We start from the raw sequence: 15,784 nt of genomic DNA on the forward strand, positions 1-15,784 counted from the left end.
TACTGGATCATGGTATAATTAACATTTCCATGAATAGACTATGTTTTTCAAGTTTTCTGTGTTAATTCTACCTCCTAAATATATCTTGAATTTTTTTTGACTTTTCTCTATTTCCACTATTTTTACCTTAGTTAAAACCATCACAAGTTCTTGCTTGGAATATAGACTCTACTATCTTCTTTTGCTCACTCCACACAGTCTCACTCAGCAGCTGAATGATCTATCTAAACTCTAAATCTCTGGTCCTTTGCCATTAGTTCCCTAGTTTGAAATCCTTCAGTGATTTCTCATCCCCCTCACCATCAACCTCAATATCCTTAACCTATTCCACAAGGCTTTGTGTGGTCTCGTCACAACATTGACTTTCTCTGTTCCTCTAATAGGCCAAGGTCCTTCCTTTCTGACTTAGGATCTTTGTTGTTTCCTCCTCTTCCTTTGTTGTTTGTCCCCCTTCTTAATCTGATTAACATTCCCCTTATCTGGAAATGTCCTTTCTCCAAGTTCTTATCCTAGTTAAGTTCCCTTGATTTGCCACAATAGCAATGAATACTTGCAAAATTATTTGTTTAATGGCTGGTTGTACATGCAGCAGGAGCTTAATGAATATGTATGGAGCAATAAATGAAAACAGCTCATAGATATTGTGTCCCCCAGGAACTGGGGGCCTTGTGAAATGATATTAATTAAAGGAATGTTTCTCTCCACAGAGATTATTTCACAGATGATGATGGGGAGATGGTACCCAGAGCAAGCAATGCAGCAGGTAAGGATGCCAGGGGCCTTGCCTTGTTACATTCTTGGTTTCCTGTTAATCATCATTCTTTTGAATTTGCAGTCTTTTAAGTTCATCATGACAGTCTCCTCAAACTTCTATAAAGTTCCAAATTTGCACATACCACTGCAGCAGCAGGAATTATATAATCTACACTGGGGAATTATATGCTGCATATAATTATATGTGCTAGGAAGCAGCACAGTGCAGTAAATCATAACTGAAATACTTATGTGAACTCTTAGTACTTCTAATGATTCTATAATTGCAAGATTAAGGTCACTTGTAAAATGATTAAAATAAATTCTGCCACTAAAAGGAAATCTTTTCCCTAATACACCATTAAAATGGCTATAATAATATTGACAATCTCAGGGATAAGATTAAATGACAAAAGTCCTTAGTACAGAAACTGTCAAGGAATAAGCACTCTGTAAATCTTACTTATTGTTGTTATTAATGTATTCAAACAATAGCACAATTATTACTGGTACAACATTAGCCAGAGATCTACTTGAATTATCAAACCAAAGTGAGGGACAGCTCTCTCTTGGGGAACATTTTTCTCAAAACCTTGCTCCATATTGAGGGTTTTACTTACTTGTTAAGTGATTGGTCTTTTGCATAGTAGCCTTGAAGCATAGATGGTTCACATGTATCACATGGAAAGAAGGTTTAATTGGAACCAAGTAAGGATTTGAGAGTCACTTAGAATTAGTATTTGAACCTGCGTATGTTAAATTCAGAAATTCCAAACATTATGATACTCAACATTTTGAATGTCTGGGTCCTGCATTTTGAGGTGAATATCAAAGAACTAGGGCAAAAAAGGAAGGGGAATGGATAAAATGCCCTCTACCAACAGACATTTGGTGAGGTGTTTTCATTTATTACTTCATTTAATCCATGTAAGAGTTCTGCAAGGACATATTATTATCCCCATTTTTACAGAGGCAATGAAACTTATCAATATTCAGAGATTTGCTTAAATTTCCCCAATAGCAAGTGGTCATGATTCAAATTCCAGCTCCAAATATTCTGCTCTTTCCATAATGTCCCATTAATCTCCATATCATATATTTTTGCTCTGTTATTTATTTATTTTTGAGGTACCATGGTTTGAACCCAAGGGTGCTTAACCACTAAGCCACATACCCAGCCTTTTTTTTTTTTTTTTTTTTTTTTTTTTTGAGACAGGGTCTCAATAAGATGCTCAGAGTCTCCCAAAGTTGCTGAGCCTGGCTTCAAACCTGCGATCCTCTAGCCTCAGCTTCCAGAGTCACTGGGATTACAGGCGTGCACCACCGTGCCCTGCTTTTATTGTTTCATCATATTCTCCTCCACTCATTAGGCTATTTAATTTCACCCAAATGTAAAAGAAATCAATTTTTTTAGTTAAAAAAGTGGCATTTGCTTAGAAACATTCAGTGTGTCAACAAAACAGGTGCAACACCACCATCATCATGTTATTATTTGAAATCACAGTGTTATACAATTAGCAGAACAACTATTTTGTGTAAAAACAATTGAAATTAAAACATCAAAAACAATTGAAAATGGCTAAAAGTACCATCTCCACATATAACTAATTTGTGCTGTGCACCAATAAAATCTGCTTTAAATTTCTGAGCTAGTTTAAACACCATACTAGGCAAAGTTAGCAGCTATTGAAAATGCCTTTAAAAAGGACAGGGCTATCTAAAGACACACTTAATACTGTGTTCATACTGTGTTAAAAGACACTGCACAGTATTCAGCTTAAAAACAAATCATATAGTCTTAAGTTTCAGAATTTTTTACAGTCATTGATATGGCAAGGGACAAAACTATCCTGGAACCACCTTATTGAACATCATCATTTTCTTCATCATTTTTCTCTTCACAAGCATCTTTCTAATCCCTTTTTCTCCTTTTGTTCCTTTTCTTTTTCATCCTCAACAAAATCCCCCCACACCCCACATCAGACTGTCCTTTGTCCCAGAATACAGAAAAAGCCTTTTTATATTTTCCTTTATCTTAAAATCTGTACTTTTCCTTAAGGCTGTATATTATCTGCAACAGTTATTCCTATTTCTTTCAATTTCCTTCCATCACTAATGGATAGGCCAGGATGTGACTTGCAGTGGGGTTGGAGGCAATTTTCAGAACAAATCAAGAAAAAGACTAAAGGAGATTTCTTTGGTGCATGGGGCTCTTGAACCTTTCTCTTTCTCCCTGCCCTTTTGCAAGGGGGAATATATATTTTAATTTCTTCTTCAAAATTGGTCTTTTTCAACTTCATTTTGTGTTCAAAATTTTCCTTTCTCTTTAGCAGACAAGAATGTCCATCTTTTCTGAGCATTTTTTAAAATTCCAAGAAGTTGACTAAAGCACCTGAGTGCTTTTTCTTGTGCTCTGTGTTACTCTACTTTTTGTCACTGTGGCAAAATACCTAAGAAAATCAACTTGAAAGGAGTAAAGATTTATTTTGGCTTATAGTTTCAGTCCCAAGTTGCTTGGCTTTATTGCTTTTGATCCTGTGATGAGAGAGTGTACATCATGGCAGGAGCACATGCTGGAGGAAATCAGATCACCTCATGTAGCAGAGAGGCAAAGTGAGAGGGGAAGGGGCCAGGGCCCCCAAAACCTCCTATGAGGGCACAGCCCCAGTGACCTAACATTCTTTCACTAGGCCCCACATTCTAAAAGTTCTACCAGCTCCCTTTAGTGCCATAGGCTGATGGCCAAGGCTTTAGCATCTGAGCCATTGGGTGACATTTAAGATCCAAACTGTAACATGCTCCTTCTGCCAAGTTTGCAAAAAGAAAGAGCAATGGAAGGAGAGAATGAAGAAAAGAAAAAGAAAAAAGGATAGAGTGACATTTTGCCTCTTGTTCCTTAGGAACTCCTTTGCCCCAGTGTCTAGCTAATTTTTCGTTGGGGTGTGGGGTCATCAAGGCCTGTTTGTTCTCACTTGCTCTGATGCTGTCTGTGGAACTCAGTGTATTGCCATGACTTTTATTCTTTCTAATGTAAAAAGAATAATTTTGTAATAAAGGCTCATTTTCCTATTTTCTCAGCCAAGAAAAGATATAACTTTCTGTCTTTTACCTTTGACCATAACCCTAGCCCTCCCTGTCTGAGGTCCTCTATGTTCCATTCTTGACTAAGGCCCTTATTCTTTCATAATGTCACTTCTCAGAACCAGGGATAGGGTTAACAGGCTCTCCAAGAGGAGTATTTCTTTTGGTTAATAGAGTGGTCAGCATTTGACCCCTTTGTCTCTTTCCCCCTGAGTCTTAGATTTAACACAGTATTAGCATACTGCTAAGAGAAATGGGTGGAGAGAACGTGGGATTGGTCTTGGATAAGCAAATTTTCTGATCCTTTATTTACTCATGAGTAAAATGGATTCAATAATCACATTGGTCTATTTCACAGGTTGCTGTGACTCTATAAATGCAATAATTCATGTGAAATTGTTTTGTAACTTGTAGTGCCCTATAAAGGTATTGGTTACTACAATTATTCCTAAATAGTAACCTGAAAAATTATCTTAGATTTGTAGAAATACTTCTAGCTAGTAACTTTTTCTTTCCTTTTAAAGGCTAGTTAATTATTTTGTAACAAACCACCCCATTAGTGGCTTAAAACAGGATTCATATGGATACGGTGGTAAACATTTGTAATCTGTGATTTGGGAGGCTGAGACAGGAGAATCATAAGTTTAAAGCAAGTCTCAGCAATTTATGGAGGCCCTAAACAACTTGATGACACCTTTTCCCAAAATAAAAAATAAAAAGGGCTGGGGATATTTCTCAGTGGTTAAGCAACCCTGGGTTTAATCCCAGGTACCAAAGAAAAAATTATCAGCAAACTTCAGCCCATAGACCAACACCCAGTATTTATAAATAAAATTTTATTTTAGTCCTGTTTATTCACTTATGTATTGTCTGTGTCTGCTTTGAGTTACACGGGAAGAACTGAGTATTTGTGACAGAGACTACGAAGCCCACAAACCTAAAATACTGTTTGGCCCTTTAAGGATAGGTTTACTTACCCTTGGCTTAAAACAATGCTGTATATTTCTCACAATTCTGTGTTGACAAACTGGGCATTTTTTTTCTGCTGGTCTCATGTGGGGTCATTGAAATGACTAATCTAACAGCTTGCCTGGCTTGAGGGTCCAAGATAGCCTTGCTCACATGTCTAGCAGATGGTGACTAGCTATTAGCTGGGGCATCTTCATTTCCCAGAACATAGCCTTTTCTTTTTCAGTTGGTAAACTGGGCTTTATAGCGCTGTGGTCTAAAAAGGCAAGAGCAGAAAAGTAAAGCTTCTCACTATGAATCGTAGTTTTTGGAATTGCATACAATGTCATTTTCATCACATTTTGTTACTCAGAGCAAATCACTGGGCCACCTCAGTTTTGAGGGCTGGAGAAATTCTACTTAGTTGGAGGAGTAGGAACACCACATTTCGATGGAGTGTGGATACAAACTAATGTAACTTTTTTCATTGGGAACTATCCTTAATATGATCTACCATAGGCTTCTTTATATGAATTCTTTTCTATTTGGTCTAGAATTGGCATGCATTTTGTAGTAACCAAAATCTTCTGAAATATGCCACTTAGAACCATCAATGTGCCTTTATGATATAAACTATTATTGTTATTGTTCTTTTTCACTGACAGCTTTTCTTAGTGACACTAAAGATAGAGGCCCACCAGTGCAGTCACAGACTTGGAGAAATGGTGAAAAGGTTCCCTTTGTGCAGACACATTTCTTGAGAGCATTTGAGAAGCCCCCTCAGGTGCAGACCCAGGCTCTTCGAGACTTTGAGAAGGTAAGTCACATGGTGGATAGCTCTAATTTCAATTAAAAACAGTTCTATGGAATAATGATGTCTTGATGTATAGATTAGTTGGAGTTATAAGCATAGTCATCGTAATGGTGTTTAAAGAACACAAGTCCCCATAAGCATATGCTCTGTTAGCTGTGTACTGGTGACTGTGGTTTATGGATATTTGCCTGTACCAATAAATTCTGTTTCATCAATTTTGTTCTTGTTTTATTTCTCAGATTAAGTCAGGAAATTTAAGTGGCACTCTAAGGTTCTGTAGCTGCAACATAGTAAGCCCAGGAGTCCCAGTGTAGTCAACTGGCATTATATTCTCTGTGACTGTCTTGGACCATTCCAGAGATCTGGGTATTTTCTGCTCTGTGAGGTTTCTTAGAACCATTTGCTTCTCATCAAGCATCTAGCCATGTTGCTTGATATTCCTTGCTTGTCATTAGATTCGGTCAAGAGCAATGACTGATATTGTAATATAGAGCCCCAGCTCTTTGGGAGCTGGGTTGATCCCAGGAAGTCTGTATAATAGGACCTGTCTGCTGGGATTACATGGTCCAGAAAGAAGCACCCATAATGTCTTATACCCATGTTCTAAAAAAAGAAACAGCTCTTTGGTGCCCCCTGGGGGTTACCCAGTGGGCAGACCTCCCTTCAGTACTGTGCAAATAGCTCCTGGATAAGTGGATTTCTTTCACTCTTGAATTGAATTCTTTGAAAATTCCATTTTCAAAAAAGTTTTGTGTTGAAATGGTTTATCCTGTCTTTCCTCATCTTATAATTATGAATGTTTTCCTGGGACTTCAAGTACTTCCTACCAGATATTGCCTGGGCAGTAATGTTCCGTATAACATGTGCTTAGAAATTGAACAACTCACTCTTGGTCTTCTTGCTCAGAGTTGTCATGCATACTGATTTTTTTTTAAATCAGAGAGTGTTTAGTAATAATAAGTGAGTTTGAAGACTGAACCTCTGAAAGCTGTGTGTCTGGTTGTGAGAGTGGGGTAGCAACACCTTAGGCCCCTCCTTTCCCCCACCTTTTGGATCTGCTACTGCAGAAGGGCTGAGCAGAGCTGCAGAGCTCCTTGGAGCTGTGTGGGGAGCCCTGACAGGCAGTCTTCCCATGTGTTTCTTGTGACTGAGAATGATTGGTAATATAGATATGATGGGTGTCGCCTCCACTCATGAATGACTGGATGCTGTGGGGTTGAGCAGGGCTCAGTTGACTTTCAGATGTAAAGTCCTGAGTCCTTTTTTCTTAGAGTTCAGGTCTAATATCATGAATTTGTCCTTATTTCTTAATTTGGGGAATTACTGACAGAAACCAAGTTAGTATACAGAAAAAAGGCCAATAAGAGATAGTTAAATCTCTCTCTTCTATGCATCAAGTAATAAGTAGGTAACAATGAGGCTAAAACACACTTCTTTGTCAGAAACTCATTGCCAGTCCACCTGCTGTGTTGTGCTCTTGTATATGTTCATCCTTATATCCATTCATTCTTCAGTAGATTATGAGTGATAGCACCTGCTACATAAAGAGCCTCCATGAGAGGACTTAAAATTAGAGGAAACCTTAGTTAGAAAAAAATATAGGAGGAGTCAGGTTACATTCTGTTTTAGTCAGCTCTTTCTCTGCTGTGACTAAATGACCCAACCAGCACAATTATAAAGGAGAAAAAGTTTATTTGAGGGCTCTCAGTTTCTGAGGTCTTGGTCCATAGAAGACCAGCTCCATTCCTTGGGGCTCGAGGTGAGGCAGAATATCGTGGTGGGAGAGTATGGTGGAGGGAAGCAGCTCACATCATGCTGATCAGGAAGCAGAGAGAGACTCCACTTTCCAGATACAAATGTATACACCAAAGCCATGCCCTAATTCCCACCTCCTCCAGTCATCTCTTACCACTTCAGTTACCACCTATCAGGGGATTAATTCACTAATGGGGTTAAGACTCTTACAATCCAATCATTTTTCCTCTGAACCTTCTTGCATTGTCTCACACATGAGCTTTTGGGGGACACCTCACATCCAAACCATAACACATTTCAATGTCCTATCCTAAAAATGACAGAATTCCATGACATTTTCTGTAAGATTTTATCTGTGCATGGCGTCTAGAGTCTTGGGATAAAGGATGTGTAATTATACTCCAAGAGAGGAATGGCATGCTAAAGGTTTGGTGTCAGAAAAGGGTTGTTTCCTCCAGGGCTTGAAGAAGATGTCAAAGGAATACACGGTGAGATGAGCAGCCAGGAAATCTATCCATGCAACAAACAATTGATTACTTTAAGAAATTGCCCCTGCTCTTCAAATAGGTACAGTTTATTAAGAAGTGCAGACAATGTATTACTTACAGGTGCTTTCATGGAGATAAGAATAGTGTACTCTGAGATCTTGGGGAATATATCTAATTTTATTAAAGAAATGGGGAAGACCCTTCTACCAGTGATTGCCTCTTATGAGGGCTGTATACTGAGGGAGGTCTCCAAAGCTGTGTTAGATTTTGCTAGTCAGAGAGAGAGAGTGCAATATTTTAGACAGTGAGGACATTTTTGGAGAAGAAAGAGGTATACTCATGGGTTGAGCCAATGAGAGACTGGGTTACAGGGAGATAAGGAAGGAGAGCTTAAACAAGGAGAGAAGTAAAAAATTAATGTACCAGTAATGTGATTGCTTCTAAAATATTTGCCACTATAGGAAATCTGGGGGGAAATGCCTATGATTCCAGAGTAAGAGACAACGGACTGAAAGTGCAAAAACTGATACATTATGGAACCAAAACATAATTGGTCAGTTAACAAGTGAAAATGACAAGGGATGCTTATGTCAATGCAGGGGAAAGGGACAAGAAGGGCAAAACTTCAAAGACAAATAGTTTCTCTTTTCTTTTATTCTCTACCCTTAGTGAACAGCCGGAGTGGGGGTGAAGAATGATGGGGAGGAAAGGAACAAATAACACCTTTGACCCTACTTCGAGTCACCTTTCTGGGTGTCAATTAAATGGTAACTCCCAGCTCTGTTGTCAGGTTGAGACCAATAAGTGTTATTTCCCATGATGAAAGGAGAGTATCAATTAGCATATAGACTTCACTTGTGTCTTTGAATGTGTGAGTGATTTAATTAAATTTTAAGCCTTGTCAGCTTTGTTATGAGGGGATTTTTACCAAGAGTTTGCATCTCTATTCTTTCCAGATCTGTATATTTGAGGAGTGGGTTGTGTGCTACTCATTAGTTGCCTTAGCTTGTCTTTATAAGACATGAAACAAGCATCATTGTCCTCATTTTTCAAATGAGAAAACCAGGGCTCACAGATATTGTGACTTTTTCTGGGTTCTACAGTTTATTATGTATCAGAGTCATAAATCTTGACAAGACTATTAGGTCAGAAATAATTTTTATAGTTGGGCATGGTGGTGCATGCCTTTAATACCAAATTGGGAGGCTGAGGCAGGAGGATTGCAATGAGGCCAGCCTAAGCAACTTAGTGAGACCCTGTCTCAAAATGAAAAAACAAAAAGGGGTTGGGGACATAGCTCAGTGGTAGAGCTCACCTGAGCTCAACCCCTGTACTGTTAAAAAAAATTAATAATTTTTACATACAAATGGCTATAGTCAAAAGTTGAGGAAAAACTCCTTCTTCTATGCTAAGGAATGGTCATAGCATTTACCCGAGCTCCAGCCTCTCTGAGATGAGGGAGACTATAGCAGCAGAGACCGCTAGTGATCACTTCCTACATGTCAAGTAGTGTTCTAAGAATGTGGCAGTGTTACCTCATTTAATGCTTACAATAACTCTGTGAAGAAGGTATGGCAATTATTCCCATTTACACATGAGGAAACGCAGGCACAAAGAATAACAAAGGAATTTGTCTAATGTTTTATCACAGGAACCCGAAAATACCTGTCCTTTGTGTGATCTAAAATAGTGAGTTTTTCCAGGTAGGGAGCTCACTTGGTGAAGTGGGGTGCTAATGAAGGTGTTGGCTCATTTGGAAAAGAAATCATAAGCTCCTCCTGTTGAGACTGATGTAGATAAGAATTCTACCAGAGTTCTCTAGGTACACTGCAAATCCACTTTTAGCTCCCAATTTTATCTCTCACAAGAACTCCATTAATTATAACCTACTTGTAATTCAAAGCTGTTTTATATTTCCATGTCTTTGTTAGTACTGGAAAACCTTCTCTCATACTTCACCTTGTTAAAGCCTTATTCTTCGAATTTCAGCTCCAGTGTCCCCTGCTTTTTTTTTTTTTTTTTTTTTTGGATGCTTTCTATAACACTCTAATCATAGAATTTATACCCAGATTATAAGCTTCTTGAGGACAGAAAACACCACTTGCTTATTCTTTTCTATTCTCTAGAATCTGGCATAATTCAGTATGTGATAAGCACTCAGTAAATGTTCATCAATTAAACTTATTGAAAAGTTCTGAAGATTAGGCATTCCTTTGGATTTGTATTTCTCCTGCCACTAGTTGGTGTTCACAATAAATGAATGGTCCTCAAGTGGGTATTGATGGGTAGGATGGAATGTATGTTTATTTCAGCCTAAACTGGTCAAATTAGAAATGTAAAGGAAGGGAAAATGCAGACTTCTTTTTTTTGTGTGTGTGTGTGTGTGTGTGAAAATACTTTTTTAACTTTTTAAAAAAAAATTTAATTTTATTTTTTGACAGAACTTATTAAGAGGATTATAATAGTAGCTAATAATAATAAACACTGTTTATTGAGAGTTTTTATACACCAGACACTTTTCTAAATATTTACTATATTTTATTTCAGCTAATTTTGTGTTCATCTTTCTAATTTATAAGATTGATATTGTCATTACATCCATCATACCATAAAGAGAACAAGGCTCAAACAACTTACCCAAAGTTATACGGGTATAAAGTGGAGAAGCCAGGATAACTCCAATGATTTCAAGTTTCTTGGGAAAATGAGAGGACCATTTGGGGAAGGAGAGTTTCTGTTGGTGGAATTCTATGTATCAATGGGGTTGATACATAGAATTAAAAATGGCAGAAGCCTGGGAAGAGCCATGGAAAGGTGGGGGTCTTTGTCAAAACCAGAGAAGGCCTCCACTGCTCCATTCTGTTTACACATTTTCTAGTAATGTTGCCTTTAACCAGCTGCAGTGTTCTAACTGTAGACTGAAGCCAGCTTTCCCTGGCAGTCTGAATCTAACCACAGTGAGTCAGCCTATTGAGATCCCGCCCAACCTGGCAAACTTTTCCACTTGGGTCTTGAAGTTTCTGGGGTGGGAGAAGAAAGAAGAAAAACGTGCTAAAATGGCAGGGCTTTAAATTTTTTTTTTTTTTTTTCTTTTATGGAACTCTGAATTATCAGAGTCTGGATATGCTTTGCTAATTAGGTGAATCTGGGTCATGTCAGCACTGCCTTTATGTTTTGCAATTTCCGCGCTTCTGTGTGTTTCTCTGTAATTACAGCCTTAGAAAATGAATGCTACCAGTAAACTGCATTTTAATTTTAAAAAATGGCATTTACATTTCTGTAACCAGTGTCCAAGCATACTGGTTTTGTTTCCACTTGTGTCCGTAAGGCACTTAAAAAGTTATCAGATGAGGAGGGAGATACTAAACTTTCAGTGTTCATAAGCATAGCTTTTCTCTCTGTTAAGCATGACTCCTCAGAGAACTTCCACATTTGTTTCCTAAACATCATTGCCAAAGATATCTAACATAACCATTTTTTCCTTATGTCCTACTGACTAAAAGGCATGACTTTTATGCAAGTTGCCATTCACAGAGTATAAAACCCGATGAGTGGCATCAGAAATTTAAATTATAAAATATCTCATTTAAATAATTTTAAGGCAACAGAGGATGAAATATTTCAAGATTGGAGTAGCTGATGAATGAAAGTATGTCTTAAACCTATCAGGACAAAACATTTCCCTAATTTTTAGTGTATGTATATACATGTATATATGTGTGTGTGTGTATATAAATGCACATATTAGCTCACATTTGGTTATAAAATTATAAAAGAACTTTATCAAAAAGAATAAATTATAAAAATTGCACAACATTCTGTAAGATATGGCTGCCAACACAGAAAAGAAAACAACCACTTCCACAAAGAACAGGCTTTAAATCAGAATAATTCTTTTTTTTTTTATTATTATCTTACTACCCTCATTTCTTTTCTTCACTATATGAAGAGAGTCCTATCTTTCTTCCTGTGGACCCCATGGAACTACTAGTTATAATAAAATTTAAAAATAATAAAATTTAAAAATAGCAATAGAAAGGATGCCAATTAATACTTATTGAGGGCTTACCTTGTGCCCAGCTCTATGGATGCACTTGCATTATCTTATTCAGTTTTCCTAACAGGCCTTTTAGGTTTATATTATCATTATCTTCACTTGGACACAGAGGTTCAGTGATGATAGGGAAAAGCTAGTAATTGCTAGCAAGTGCTAGATCTGGATCTGAATATAAGTATACTGATTCCAAAGTCTGACTTCTTAGCCATAGTTTTATTATGTCTCTGTGGGGACAGTTGATTCCCTTAGTCATTTATGTGTTAACTCATTTATCCACTCAGTATTTGAGTATGTGCTGCATGTCAGCCCCTGTCCTGGCTGTTAGTCCCACAGAGTTCAGGTGTGAATGTATGCAGAAATGTGTGTTTAAGGGTGAATGTTTATTCAAGCATTGTTTTCTTCCTTTTCTTTTTTTAATTTCAGGACTGATCTTAATAGTTACTCTTAAAAGTTATTACTTTAAGTCTGACTTTCAGACTTAGAAACTCTTGGAGAGGACTTGGCAATCTATTCCTGATGTTTTTCTTTGACCTCTTCCATTCTATTGGACAAAAATTTAGCATATTCTGTAGCCTCTTCCTTATTTTTCTTAGTTCGTTGTCTCCCTAGGGCAAAGTTGGCATTTGTGTGGCAGGACATGTGGAATAACAACACACTGAATCTTGGGTGCTCTGATCCTGAGTTTCTTAACTTCTTTATGTAAAGGCATTCTTATAACATAGTGGTGGATGTCATTTTCTTTAGAGAGGCTGAAAAATTTGCATATTCTACCAGTTCTTGGGCCCCAGATGATGAGGTATTGTGGTGTCAGTTCAGGAATATTCTTCTCTGATTTTTTTTTTTAAATAACAATCAACTTGAAAAGTTGATTTACTTTAACAGAAGAAAGAATAAGTCACTAACATGGGATGGGAGAGGGAGAATGAGCAATGTTCCAGTAGAAGAAACAATATGAATCAAGATTCATATGAGAGAAAAAAACTATAGTTGGTCAGTATCCTTAGAACATGGGAGACTAGGAAGGTGGAATAAAATTGAGACTGAAGAATGAGAGAAGCCAGTATATGTAGCCTTATAAGTTATGTAAAGGCTTTAAATTTTATCCAGGCTCAATGGGAACTGCTCAAAGTTTTTAAACAGGTAGTTGACATAATCATATCTGCCTTTTAGAAAGATTTCTTTGGCTTCTGCATGGACTGTGGATTGGAAGACTAAAGTTTAAAGGCAGAGAGAACTGTTAGGAGGCTCAACATCCAAGGCAAAGGTTGGTCATGATGCCAGCAGAGGAATGAGATAAATGAACAAATGAAAGAAAGAGATTTCAAAAGCACAATTGACAAGACTGAGTTGTTGATTGGGTATAGAATAAGTGAAGGAGAAGAAGGCCAAGGACGACCTACCACCAAATTATTTCCTCATTCCTATCTATAACTTAGTTGTCACCCAACTGTAAATTTCCTGAATATCTTGAACTTTCCCTTTAATACTATGAATTATTTGTTCATAGTTCATCTTCCCTGTTAGAATCTGAGCTCCATAATAGCAGGCACACAATGTCTTTTCACTACTGACTATAATGATTAGCAGAGTGCAAAGTACATAGTGAGCATGCCCCCACCCTTTTTCTTTTTTTTTTGGGTGCTGGGGATCGAACCCAGGGCCTTGATGCTTACAAGGCAAGCACTCTACCCACTGAGCTATCTCCCCAGCCCCCCTTTTTCTTTTTTCTTTCCTTTCCTTTTCTTTTCTCTTTTTCTTTCTTTCTTTTCTTTCTTTCTTTCTTTTTTTTTTTTTTTTTTTTTTGTTGTTGTTGTTGTACTTTGTTGTGCCAAGTTTTCTTGACATCATCAAGTTGCTTGGGCAACTGCTAGGTTATGCCATTCATTGAAAGGAAGAGAACAGCTGGAACAAACAGTACTTTTATAATCATTAACACAACAACAGTCAAACCAATAAATCAGTGAAGTGATTTTCATTTTGGGGAGAAAAGATCTCTTCTGCTGTTAAGGAGCTCTAAATGTAATTGGGGAGACAACCAAACAGATCATCCTAATAGATTGTGGTAAAGATCACAGTAAGAATAAGTGCATAATGCTGTGAAAGCCCCAGATGGAGGCCCTTGCCTGGCCTTAGGGTCCAGTAGCCTTTTTAATATCTAAGTTAAATACTTAAGGGCAAATTGTAGTTAACATCAGAGCTGAATGGGGAGTGAAGAGGAGTGACATTGCATGCTAATGCTGCTACCCCTGCAAAGTCCTAGAGGGAGCAGAGAAATAGTTCAGAAAGGAAGCTTTTTGTCATGACTGGAGCACTAGAATGTCAATTTGGGTTCACATTGGCTGTGTCTCACCCTCTACTTTTGGTTAGTGCACTGTTGCTGACCAATCTATGGTAGTACATGATATCACTGTGAACTCTTAGCTCTTATGACCACAAGGAGATCCTAGTCATGACTTCAAAACTGCCTTAATGTCTAGGGAAGAATGGAGAAAGGATTACTGAAAATCCTGAGAAAAGAAGAGGCTGTTGATTGGCATTTCCCCTGAATTCTAGTAGCTTAACAAATAATCTTTCTGAGTTGAATCAGTTGTGGACAAACACCAAGTCCTGCAGGCGTTGATTGGGCTAACCTGAGGGAGAATCTAGTTTGGAACCTAAGAGAGTCCTCGGGAGCTCCAGGCAAGGCTGCAGCTCAACTGTCATTTCTGCCCTGCAGCTCATTTAACTGTCTCTGGCAGCACTATTTCTGTCTGGGCTATCTATTTTTGGTGGCCAGGGAAGTTGTTATTTGTTTTGTTTTGTTTTTATATAGTTCACAGTACTCTAGTGTGATGCTGATGACGACATCTTGCTATTCCAGGATTGGGGGTGGTGTGGTTGTGTGTCTGTTGTGGGGAGAGGCGGCAGGAACATCATCTGAACCCTCATTCTTTATGCTCATGCTAAAGCTGTCTAAGATGGGGTTTATTAATCAACCTGTTGCTAGCTCTCCTGTCATCCATCCAGTTATTTTAAGAAAAGGCTGTGCTTCTGAGTTTTAGGGGAGAAAGTGGAATGGTATTAATAGGTTAGCATTTAAAAGACTCTGAAACTTTAAGACTTACATAGAAATTTCAGAAAGAGAGTTTTAAAAGAGATTTGTTTCTTGTGCAATCCGAAAGAAAAAAGTCAAGGCTTTGAAGCATCCCTATTCTTTCTGAGGTGTCAGTAGTTGACTTCTGGAACACTAAGCGGAAACCCCTGTGTTTCAGTAAAAGGATTGATGAGTGGAAGACTAAGCTGATTGACTTCTATGGACATTTTCCTTGTTAGAATGTGGTATACAAACATTATAAATATTCATCAGGACAGCCTAATGTGTACGTTTTTCTTGCATCGAAATATAGAGTGGATCATATGTTTGGATCTGTTTTATCTGAGGATTATAATAAAACTTTAGCTTTGGATAAAACATAGTAGTCTATGAGTAATCAGTATTGAAGGCCACTAAAAGGATACTCCATGTAGCTTCTCTGTTAGTGCCCTACAATTTAAGTAGGATTAATATGCAAAACATCTAGACATGATGAATTCTAAACCATTTTCCTTTAAGTTGAATTGAATTTAACTATAATTAAATCTTTATTATAGAAAACTTTTGTAAAGGGAAAATGAGCAAGTTAACTTCTCCTAGTTTTGATTTCTTTTTTAAAAATAATGCTTTTATTGAAATATAATTGCTAGATCTCACAATTCACCCCTCTATAGCCTATGATTCAGAGTTGTACGACTGTACACCACTGTCTTTCTCCAGGACATTTTCTTCACCTCAGAAAGAAACCTCATTCCATTAGTAATCACTCCCTATATCTCCTTCCTAGCTTATAAGCTCCTGGGAACAACTAATTT

The 15,784-nt window shown here is 37.6% G+C and overlaps 1 protein-coding gene across 8 annotated transcripts in view; it reads left to right on the plus strand.

The window, feature by feature from the left end:
* The window catches only part of Pde4dip (phosphodiesterase 4D interacting protein), a 204,053-nt gene that overhangs the window by 45,524 nt on the left and 142,745 nt on the right, over positions 1-15,784 (plus strand). For all 8 annotated transcript variants that reach the window (XM_047551316.1, XM_047551336.1, XM_047551351.1 and 5 more), the window contains exons 2-3: positions 708-763; positions 5,448-5,599. In XM_047551316.1, coding sequence (XP_047407272.1) covers positions 708-763; positions 5,448-5,599 — 208 coding nt within the window. The remainder of the gene's footprint in view (positions 1-707; positions 764-5,447; positions 5,600-15,784) is intronic.

This window comes from Sciurus carolinensis, chromosome 1 (assembly GCF_902686445.1).
Source record: "Sciurus carolinensis chromosome 1, mSciCar1.2, whole genome shotgun sequence".
NCBI classification, from domain to species: Eukaryota; Metazoa; Chordata; class Mammalia; order Rodentia; family Sciuridae; genus Sciurus; species Sciurus carolinensis.